Source organism: Paramisgurnus dabryanus, chromosome 14, assembly GCF_030506205.2.
Source record: "Paramisgurnus dabryanus chromosome 14, PD_genome_1.1, whole genome shotgun sequence".
In the NCBI taxonomy this organism is placed as follows: domain Eukaryota; kingdom Metazoa; phylum Chordata; class Actinopteri; order Cypriniformes; family Cobitidae; genus Paramisgurnus; species Paramisgurnus dabryanus.
Genome location: NC_133350.1, coordinates 14,177,720 through 14,189,261, shown reverse-complemented (window position 1 = coordinate 14,189,261; position 11,542 = coordinate 14,177,720). Strand labels below are relative to the sequence as shown.

At 37.4% G+C, this 11,542-nt stretch overlaps 1 protein-coding gene across 3 annotated transcripts; it reads left to right on the top strand.

The window, feature by feature from the left end:
• Positions 1 to 620: 620 nt before the first annotated feature.
• cp110 (centriolar coiled-coil protein 110) lies at positions 621 to 11,529 on the top strand. Of its 3 annotated transcripts, none has more exons than XM_065259214.2 (11): positions 624 to 1,037; positions 1,175 to 1,304; positions 1,391 to 1,480; positions 3,243 to 4,965; positions 5,458 to 5,546; positions 8,501 to 8,629; positions 8,720 to 8,836; positions 8,928 to 9,017; positions 9,102 to 9,218; positions 9,470 to 9,537; positions 11,199 to 11,529. In XM_065259214.2, exons 2-11 carry the CDS (start codon positions 1,176 to 1,178, stop codon positions 11,308 to 11,310), a joined length of 2,664 nt encoding a protein of 887 aa, XP_065115286.1. In that variant the 5' UTR covers positions 624 to 1,037; position 1,175; the 3' UTR covers positions 11,311 to 11,529. The 3 variants fall into 3 exon arrangements, with proteins under 3 accessions (XP_065115284.1, XP_065115286.1, XP_065115285.1); XM_065259213.2 differs by having other exon boundaries at positions 626 to 1,037; positions 8,717 to 8,836; XM_065259212.2 differs by having other exon boundaries at positions 621 to 1,037; positions 8,501 to 8,836.
• The last annotated feature ends 13 nt before the right edge of the window (positions 11,530 to 11,542 follow it).

Sequence of the window (11,542 nt, the reverse complement as noted above, 5' to 3'; positions counted from 1 at the left end):
TGGCAGTGCATTGCTTGGAAAGTGCAGATTTAGAGATGGTATTATCCCCTTCTGACATCACAAGGGGGTACACATTTTAATGGCCTATTTTTTCACATGTTTGCCAATACTAAGTTACTGGGTTGATCTTTTTCACATTTTCTAGGTTGATAGAAGCACTGGGGACCCAATTGTAGAACTTAAACATGAAAAAAGTCAGATTTTTATAATATGTCACCTTTATAACTCAAATAATCACAGTTGACTAAATTATATTAAAATATGGAGTTGATACTACTTGCTTGAACATACACATAAAAAAAACTAATCATAAAACGCTGAGACACATAAAAAATATTTTTTTACCTACCTAGGATTTTGTACGTTTAAAATGATTTAATCCTTACAAATAAGGGACTTTTAACATCTTAGCATTAATATAATAGAAGCTGAAATATTTATATGTGTTTATATGATGTGATTTATATCGGTTAATATAAGAAAGAAATATGATCTTTTGTTCTCGTGTGGCCACGGTAAAACCCTTTCATCCGGGTCTGCAGGTGGCAGCAGAGCTCATTTCCCGCTTATTCAGCGTCTGAGCGCGCTCCTGCCACACGACAGCTGGTAAACCATGAACTGGATTATAATCTACACAGTGGTGTTAAAATGTATTTGTTTGACTATTTGAAAGAAATTCTAATTACATACCAAACTTAAAAGTGCTTTGAGTGATACGCTGCAGCATTATTTACATGTCATTTATTTATATAATAAAAGAGTTTTATAGACTTTTCACAGTCCGGATCCAGTCAGAACTACAATCCTGATCCAGTCAGAACTCCAGTCCGGTAATAACGGTCGTTTCTGTGGCGGAAATGTAAACATGTCGTGAAAGTCTCACAGCTCAACACTTTAAATGATTGTTTTCATGCTTTTTAAATCTTTTTAATTTACTGTTTTAGTCAGTTATAATTAAATGAATGTGGTATTTATATACCGCGCGACAGTGCCTGTTTAGTTAGATGAAGCTACGTTAACAAAGCAACGTTCACAAGGTACGTGTGTTTTCGTTATTTACCTCACAAAAAACTGACTTGTATTAGTTTGATATCGAATGTTATTAAACAAGAATAATGTTTACTGTAGTTAATTTCATGACAGGCGTTAATTATCTTGATTTGTATGTTTTAAGCATGATGGAGAGTTATGAAGATTTCATTCAGAGACACTGTATGAGTCTAGCGGATGAAGATGATCAGTCATCTCTCTTTAAACCTTCATCAGTGATTGTGTTTCATGGAGTCTGTATCCTGCCTCCTCTGGTATAACATTATTATTATCATCAGATCTCTCATGACACATCTGATCATACAGTATGTCTGATAATCATGTGTGTTGTGTTTGTCAGTTAAGTGAGCAGCAGAGAGATGAGATGAGACATCTGAGAGAATCAGTATCGAGTCTGATGAAGAGCAGGAGACAGCAGAAACCTGACAGCGTGAGTAACACACATCTGCATTTATCTTAGACATAAACTGAGACATAAGAGAAAACCTGATACTGACTGACAAACAGATGGACAGTGTTATACACCTGTCTGCTTTGCTTTCATTACGAAGAAAACATGATACGTGACCAGTCTGTGAAAACCCAGCTAAAACATTTTTGTGATTTATTGTTTTCTACATAAAAATCATCCTATATATTAGGGCTGGGCAAAATTTTTCGATTTTTCGATTAATCGTTTTTTAAAACGTGGTCGATTCAGAATCGATTCTCAGAGAGCAGAATCGATTTTTTTTCCCCATATTTTTTTGTGCAAACATTGAACGTAAGATTAACGTTAATCAAATTACTAGTCTTCTTCACTAGATGTCACCATCTTTTTTGCCTTGCGTGGTGTTTCCAAGGAGCCTGTCATTCTTTCATTTAGTGCTTAAAATGGGGTTCATCGAAGTTGATGCTACCTTCACATAAAAAGTAAGAGGTATAGAAGCATTTTTGATTTTGCAAGCAAGAGACAAGGTTAGTGTTGTGGCTTTTAATTTCTTTTTATTAATTACCTACTTGTAAACTTATGTTCACTGTTATTTTTTATTAATATAGTATTTGTATTAAATCTATATTCATTAAGTTGAATCAAGAATCGAGTATAAAAACCAACCCGAGAATCGGAATCGAAAATTGAATCGAGAATCGAAATCGAATCGATTTGATAGCTTGTGAATCGAAATTGAATCGATCTGGAACATCTGAATCGATACCCAGCCCTACTATATATTGTAAAGAATATTCTGCGAAAAAATAACCGTGATATATTTATTATCGACTGAGTAAGATATAGGGCTGCATAATGATTAATCGCAACTAACCATTTGCAGAATAAAAGTTTTTGTTTACATCATATATGTGTGCGTACTGTGTTTAATAATTCTGTATATATAAATACACATACATGCATGTATAATTTTAAGAAATTTGTCTATATAAATATAAAAATGTATAAACACATGTAAATATTTCCTAAATATATACATGCATGTGTGTGTATTTATATATACATAATTAGATTATATAATTAATTTCAGTCTATAAGAAGATCATGTAAAATTAAACTTTGATTTTTTTAACCTCCAAATTTGGGGTTAGTTTTGGGGTTTGGGTTAGGATGTAATTTTATGGATTGGTTTCTACATCTTTTTCTCAGTTCCTAACTATTTTCGCTTGGGTTTGGAATTAGAGTTGGGGTTTGGATGTCTGAAATGTAACAAAAAGTCGTTCTTACCCCAACTCCTAGTGACAATGGTAAAAAATAAAAAACTATGAGAAAACAATACATAAAATGACAAGAAAAAGACATGTGTGCCCAATGACACGAAAAAGGCAGAACATTTTGTCCAAAAACACGAATAAATAAATCAAATATTTTGTGATAATACCACGAAATGCCTTGAGATAAGTTGTATTGTGCTCTAAGATGGTCATCAATTTAAAAGGAACATGCAACATGTGTTTGTATTTTATTTTCAGCTTTTGAATATAATATACATTCTTGAAGGATTATTGTATCACATCATTTAGCAAGTTATTGCATGTTCTTTTGATATTGTGCATCACTAGTATTAGATTTATAAAACAACTATTTAAATGTAATATAATTAGGTCCAATTAATATTTTTCTGATCAGACAATACAATACAACAGTATAATATGATTATAACAATAAAATAAAATGATAAAATTTCTTTGCGTGTTTAAAGTTTAAAGGTGAAAGAGTGACTGCAGATGTTCAGAGAAACATCATCAGCACCAAACAGCAGACGTGTGATGATGATGCCACACAGTGTGAAGAGAACGTCACCTGTCGCCCTCTGACATCAACCACTCATGATGGCCAGCCAGCCAATCAGCTGAGAGCTTTCCCAGGGGATGATTCTCTGGATAAAACCCAGATCACAGTTCTGTTTAAGGGCACTAGTCAGAAGACACACACAACTCAGGGTCTTCACTCACAGGATGAATTTGACAATCACTCAGATAAACTTCCTCAAAATGACATCAGTCACCAGATGATGATGTCATCAGGATATGTGACCAATGAAAACACAGATGTCACCTGTGACTCCAGCTGGATGGAGAAGCAGGATGCTGTAGAGAACAGTCAGACCTCTTCAGGCTTTTGTTTAAATGTGACCGGCACAGGAAGTGACATCATCAGCCATGCTCCAGTCGATGGATCGGCCTTAGAGGAGGAGAATACAATCCCAGCTTCAAACCCGACAGTAGATGTTACAGAACCTGTAAAGCCATCGTCTGAACCAGACACGGATGAGGGACCGTACCGAATGAGTCTTCAAAACCTTCTGAAGAAATCTCAAGACTACAGGCGACGCCAACGCCTGCTGCGCAGTCAAGCACGAGCTCTCGAATCGGCTGATGAGCACAGCATGTCGGATAAGGAAAACCAGGAATTCCTTCCCAATCAGATTTGGAAGAACGCAAGAGAGACGAGAAAAGTAAAGATTCAGCCACCTGATGCAGAACCGGCCACAGATGATGAGATCTCGAAGGAAACCTGTCGTAGTTCGGCCTCAGACGCCCATCCTGAGGAACATCATGATGCTCTGACAGAGGATATTGCTGCTCCTTCTCACTCAACGTCTAAACAACTTCCTGTCACGGCCAGGTCTCTGTATCTCTCCAAACAGAAGCCTATGGTCGGCTCCAGATCTTCCTCAGCCGTTGGGAAAAAATTCACCAGCGTTCCGGCACCCAAGTTCTGTTTAAGCCCCATACGCAGCAAAAAAGGCAGCAGCATTCCTGTTCCCGTTCGGAAAGCTTTGGTTTGTGTAGACCGTGATGCTGATTCTGATCCAAACCGTGGGTCAGTGGATGACGGAGTAATACATGTAGGCCGCAGCTCAGAGCAAACAGAGCAAATCACCCAGTTAGAGTTAAACTTATCGAGTCTGAAAGCACTGATCTCAGACCTGGAGTCAACGCTTACACTGTCACAGGCAGATCCTGCTGTAGATAACAGCAGCTACATGCTCAACAAAGAGGAAGTTTCTCCTGATATTTGCCTTTCTGCACTCACGTCCAATAAAACTTTACAGCAAGACGTCACCGCTGTCACAAACTCACACCCATCACAAATCAGATTTTCAAAATCAGTTCATACCATCGAGCGTTCAAATCACCATCCGCAGCAAGTGGGCATTCTTACTGACTCCAGTAATCACAAAACAAATGAAAAGAAGAAACAGTCATGTGAAGAACGAAGCTCTCCGATTGACTCGTCCCTATGCCAGTCGTATGATGTAGATGCCCCCTCTTGTCTCTGGACGCAGGGTAAGCAGTTGACCCCCGAGATGGGCGGTAATGAGGGGGTATCTCGTGCCAAACGGAGGCTTCTCATGAATGAGGTGCATATGATGAGCCCTGGACGAGAAATAAAGAGACTGAGCTTCAGCACACCCAGAGGTCAGTCCGGATGTCATTTCTGAACCAAATTATGTGTTTTTGATAATTGATTTAGGGAAGGGGTCTCAAACGTGGTGCCCACCAAGTAGACCGCACAGAGAGTGTGAGGTGCCAGCCAAAGCACATTCTATTAATAGTCTAATTGTAAGATTTATTTATTACATGTTTTTTATCTTAGCTTGTTAAAATTTTAAACAATACTAAAACATATCAACAAGTAAAACAAAAAAGTTTTGAGTAGACTATATCAAAAAGTAGCCCTCCAAAATGTTTTATCCATTGTGGTAGCCCTTGCCCACAAAAAACGTTGGAGACCCCTGATTTAGGGAATATAATCAGTCATAGTTGGTCCATTATATAAATATAGTAGAGGTGTGTTAGTCTCACACACACACACACACACAGACTGATGTATATCACACCATGGTGAGTTTGAAAACAGGATAACTGTTGTGAGATTTTCTCTTATAAAATAATTCGTATGATCTTTAGTTTTGGAGTCGTCTGCGCAGCTGCAGCCGGATGATCGAGTGAAAGTTCTGTTGGAGGAAGAACGCAGACAACAGCAGGATCTACTGCAGGTGAGAAACAAACCACAGCCTGTCACAGATAGGACACATTACATCATTACATAGTAGGGGTGTAAATCGGACAGTTTATTGCGATACAATACGTTATCGCTCCTCCCTCCAGCTGTGTGATATTTGATACATCGACCGCTTCTTCGATTCAATTGCGATTCAATTAATTTATCAATACTTGAATATTAAGTTAAGTAATATTATATATAACATGAATGTTTATTTAAACTCTTTAAAAAAGGTAAAATCTCTGTCCCAATTGGGACATTTACAAAAAGAAACTAAGAAAAAATACAAATGTCACACAAAATCAAGCTTATGATGGCAACAATCATTAGTGCCACAAGTCTTTAGTGTTTCAGCTGATGCTGGCAAAGGTTTTCTGTTTGTCCCATCCATTTTACAAATACAAAATATTTCCAAAACCACGATTTGCGACCAATAGCGGTCACAACGTCTTCTGCCTCTTTTGTTGTGTTTTCGCTCCTACAACCGGAATGTATTGCATTCACTTGCTGACACTAGCACATGAAAATAAACGTAAATGCGTGTTTGACAGAAATGCGTAGATGGACGTTACGTCAAAGAATGAGGACATGGAGCGCGTCGAAATAAAGGTACCTCATATCGATATGTTATGTGTGGCATCGATGCATCAATCCATATTGATGTATTGTTACACCAAACAGATCAGGGGCCCTGTTCACTTCCATAGTATTATTATTTTTCCTACAATGGCAAGGCAAGGCAAGTTTATTTGTATAGTACATTTCATACACAGAGGTAATTCAAAGTGCTTTACAAAGAAATGAGAAAACAATATAGACGGTTTCAGCACTACCAACATAAACAAGCGGCTTTTGTGGTCCACACGTAACTTCTGGTAAACTCTGCTTAGAATAAATAAAAACAAAGTACTTTAAATGTAGTTTATTTATATAACAACAAGCAAAATAAACAACACGTAGATTACATAGGAAACCAAAACATTTGCTATTTCGGCGAGGTATTTGTTCAAGAGTTCAGTTTAGCAACTAGTCAGACCATTAAACAAACAGAAACCGCAAGTAAAGTTCGGACCAGATGCGTTTCGCATCACCGCACGTGTGTCCAATGAAACTATATATATAAAACAACCCTTATTTGGAAGTCAATGCAAGTCAATGGTGCCCCAGATCTGCTTGCACGCATTTTTCAAAATATATTAATTTGTATTCCGCAGAATAAAGTAATTTATACAGGTGTGGAACATCTTAAAGGATTAGTCCATTTTCTTAAAAAAATTCAGATAATTTACTCACCACCATGCCATCCAAAATGTTGATGTCTTTCTTTGTTCAGTCGAGAAGAAATTATGTTTTTTGAGGAAAACATTGCAGGATTTTTCTCATTTTAATGGACTTTAATGGACCCCAACACTTAACACTTACTCAACATTTTTTTAAACAGAGTTTTTAAAGACTGTAAACGATCCCAAACGAGGCATAAGGGTCTTATCTAGCGAAACAAAAAAAAGCACTTTTAAACCACAACTTCTTGTCTATCTCCTTTCCTGTGATGCGCCAGCGCGACCTCATGCAATACGCCATCACGTCAAGAGATCGAAACTATGCCCCAGTGTTTACAAGTGTGGAGAAAGAGGACCGTTCTGATGCTGTTGTATGTGGAATGATAATAATTAATGTCTTTGTGTCAGTTTATTGTTTAAAATGGTCCACAAATGTGCGTTTTATAAATGTAACATGTGACCTTTCTATGTCACTACGCAATTACGTGAGGTCGCGCTGGCGTGTCACAGGACCGGAGGAAGACGAGAAGTTGTGGTTTAAAAGTGTCGTTTTGCTAGATAAGACCCTAATGCCTCGTTTGGGATCGTTTAGAGTCCTTTGAAACATTGAAAAAAAAAATGTTAAGTGTTGAGTAAGTGTTGGGTTCCATTAAAGTCCATTAAAATGAGAGAAATCCTGAAATCTTTTCCTCAAAAAACACAATTTCTTCTGGACTGAACAAAGAAAGACATCAACATTTTGGATGACATGGTGGTGAGTAAATTATCTGGATTTTTTTTTTAAAAATTTGACTAATTCTTTAATGCATTTTTGGGTGAATTTGCAGAATCAATGTCTGATTTGGTTACATTATATTGTGAAACACTCACAGTAAGAAAAACCAGGAGTCACAGCTTGACCTGTTTGCTTCATTTGATGTCCTTGATTGTTTGTGGCCTGGTAAAAAAGCTTTTTTCTAATCAAACCCCTCAGATGAGATGAGACATTAAATTCGACTCTCCTTGGACTCTATTAAGCTCATGGCAGAAGTCCAGTACTGTCTGTCAGAATAAAACACTGTATGACAATATAACAACAGAAATATCTGGCCTGAAAAACTCTGAAGTGTAGATGTTTTATTCTTGTATTATTATTATTATCAGCAGTCGGTGAGCTCAAGGACACAGCGTCCTCCTTCAGTGCCTTACATCGTCCTTATGTCATTAATTACTGACTGTAATGTGAATGCATCTAATAGACATTTAATGAACACACACACACACGGTTTCTCTTACAGCCTGCTGTGTGTGCGTGTTTTTGTGGGAATTGAGACAGAAAATGAGGATCATTTTGTTTAATTCATTAGTTGATCTCTTAAATGCCTGATCACACCTGTCGGTCTGTCTCTCTTTCTGTCTGTTGTTCTCTTTAAAACAAAAGAGCGAGAGTCATTCATTAATCTGTGATAAGAGGATAAAAGTGTCTGTCTGTATGTTTGATGATGCCAACTTCTAAAAATTTGGTGAAAGATTTAAAGATAAGAGCAGAACATGCTTTACAGTTTTTATGTTTATAACACTTGAAATAACTGATATTAATGCTCTGGTTGCCACACATTTAGCCAAGATTAGAAATATTTTTAATAAATCAGTTTTTTTTTAACATTACATTCTCATTTTTTCCCAGTCCTTGGCCGAGCGATACCAGTTTCTGAGGAGCGTGTCCTTCCAGCGTCCCAGCACGGGCTCACGTCTGGAGGACGACTCGACCTCGTCTGCGTTCACAAGCCCCTCCCATACGCTCGACACATCACGTGTACGACCGGTAGAACACACACAAAACATCACAATCCCTCTATTAACTGACATCTGTTCACCATCTGTCTGTCTCTCTGTCTCACAGCAGTTCCGTCTCTCTGTCCCTGCGTCCTGTCGCCCTCTGCTGGCGGCCGCTGTGAAGGGCTTTCTGACCCGAAGGCTCCTGCGTACAGAACGCGTGTCGCAGCTGATCCGAACCATCCAGGTGATGTGATGGCACTTTTGTGTCTCTTATGCAGTTAACCTTTGTAATGAATGTTCAGGAATCATTTTAACACCAGCTGTCGTTTTCTCAGGACACACAGCAGTTCCTGCATCAGACGGCCGTCAGAGGAGAATTCAGTAGCCGACAGGACCTGATGCTGCACGATCGAGTCTCTCTGCAGGTGAAGCTTCACACACACACATAAATGACATGAATCTGTCTGCGCAGCATCTGCATGTGACTGCTTCTCTGTCTGCGTCATCAGCTACGCGCCGCTCGCTACGAGTTCCACAACATCGTCTTCAACAGCAGCATCTGTGAACGGATGAAGATGATTGGCCAGGACAGACAGGTGACCAGAGAAAGACGCTTCAAACAGCACGTGAGTAAAATCCTGCTTTATTAATCATAATATAAACAGCTTCTTGATTGTTTTATGTTTGTGTATCACATGCCTTCAAGTATTCCAGAAAATATATAAAGTTATGTGTGCCCTAATGCTGTTACAATGTAAGTCTATGCACACATGTTATAATAGTTCTGAACGTGATGAGATTCACTCTTACCGTACTTCTGTGACATCAGACATTACAAATAGAGAATGAATATCTGTTTAAATTGATGTTGTTTCAGGGTAATAAAGTGAAGGGTTCACTGTCTGCTGCTACCAGAAAAGCTTTAGAACGCAAACGACTCGCCATGTGAGTAAACACTGCATTTGAAAATCATTTCTGACATTTTCTTCATAGAAATAGTATATTTGTATACTGTTTTCATGATGCATATTATTTAAAAGCAGATTTACAATATAATGGTGCCAAACCCTCCAGAATGGAAGACCAGGAGTGCCACATATAAATAAAAAAATAAATAAAATTAAGAATCAATTGAATGATTTTAACATGAAAATGTAAATAAATGAATCACTTTTAAAAAGGCATGACATGTTTTTTCATTAATGTTTCGAAATGTAGTTAAATAAGTTTTCAGAATATTTTAGAAAAGTAAACTATTTAAAATGTTTTGTTTAATTAATGTTTTAATACAAAATATTACGCTAATAAATCATTTTAAAGGGATAGTTCCCTTTTAAATTGCCTTTTTTTATAGCGTTTTTAAAAAGCGTTTGCCAGTAACTTTTCTTTATCTATTTGCCAAATGTTTTTTTCATTCGTCAATCGAGTTAAAAAATGCCAGTTAAATGTTCACACGTTGGGGCAACCAATCAACTTTCTTCATTTTATTTTCAAGGGGCACTTCTTGTCCTCCATACTCCAGCAGTGTAAAGACACGCTCAGTGCTCACTGTTATTGTTGCTTTTGGAAGATAATCACAGCAGTTTGCTCACAACTATATAACAGGTACTTAAAGAGCACCTATTACGTTGATACATTTTTTTTATTTTGCGTATTTGGTGTAATACACGTGGTTTATGATAAAAAAAAACGCATTATTTTCCACATACCGTACATTTTTGTTTCTCCTCTATGCCATGCCGTCCTGAAACGCGTTGATTTTGTACAAAGCTCATCGTTCTGAAAAGTGCAGTTCCCTCCGATTGGCCGGCTAACCAGAATGTTGTGATTGGTCTGAATACCTCTGATGTCAGCTGGAAATGTTACGCTCCTTACCATGTTTGAAAGATTTGCTCACAATGCACTACTGACAGGAGTTAATATCGTCTTTACTAACTTAACAATACAAGCTGAATCTGATACAGAAAATGACCAAGCTGATTAAATTTACCAGGTAAGGATACTAAAACATTAAAACCATGTCTGCATTTGTGATCATAGAAACGACAAACAACAAGCGCTTCTCTGCACTGCACAGAACTGTGTTTGAATCATGGTTTAGTCAGTAGTAAAGTCGACTTATAGGCTGGGTGTAAAAAGTGGGCGGGATTATGATAACGATCGCCGTGTCCACGTCAACAGACCCAGGAAGTAAACTGTTGCCTACAATCTGTGTGTTTGTTGTAGTCCAAGAAAAGAGATTTAAGTTTGAGCAGTAACTCGCGTCATCGTTTACTTTGGGATTTGTACCTTTTGCATATCGTTAACATGAACTAATACACACTTACACACCAAAGGAAATTTAAAATCGTGAAATTAATAATTGGTGCTCTTTAATGTATTAAAAATGATGTATTAGTTGTGAAATTGCAAAAAAGTATTTCAATAGACAGAGGAAACCTTTTTAAAAGTTATGTAAATTAAAAAAAAAAAAAACGTTAGATCTGAATAAAATCGAAGAGATGTTAAGGAAATGTATAAAAATGAAGTGATTTAAAGGGCAAATGTGAAAAATGGTATCTGTGATACTAACTCAAGTTGATGATGTGCTTTGTATCTGTGATCAGGTTACAAAAGAAATCCACAACTGAAAGGACAAAGATTTCACCGTCTGTAATGGAGAAATGGACTCTTGTGCCAAAGATTTGTCGCGTTTCAAAGAAAGCAAGCCCACGGTGAACACAACCCATCAAACGCAGATCTGTGCCTTCATGTGTCTGGAAGTCAGTTCTTTCCCAGACAGCACCTGGCCACCCGTAATCGTCTACTGTCTGGATTACTCCGTTAAATTTGTTTCTTAAATGTTTTGCCAACTCTTATTTATTTGTGTAGTTTTATTTTTATAAGATGTTGCCAAACTTTCTGTACAAACTTAAATAAATGATGCTAATAATCCTCTGTCATTGAGCAT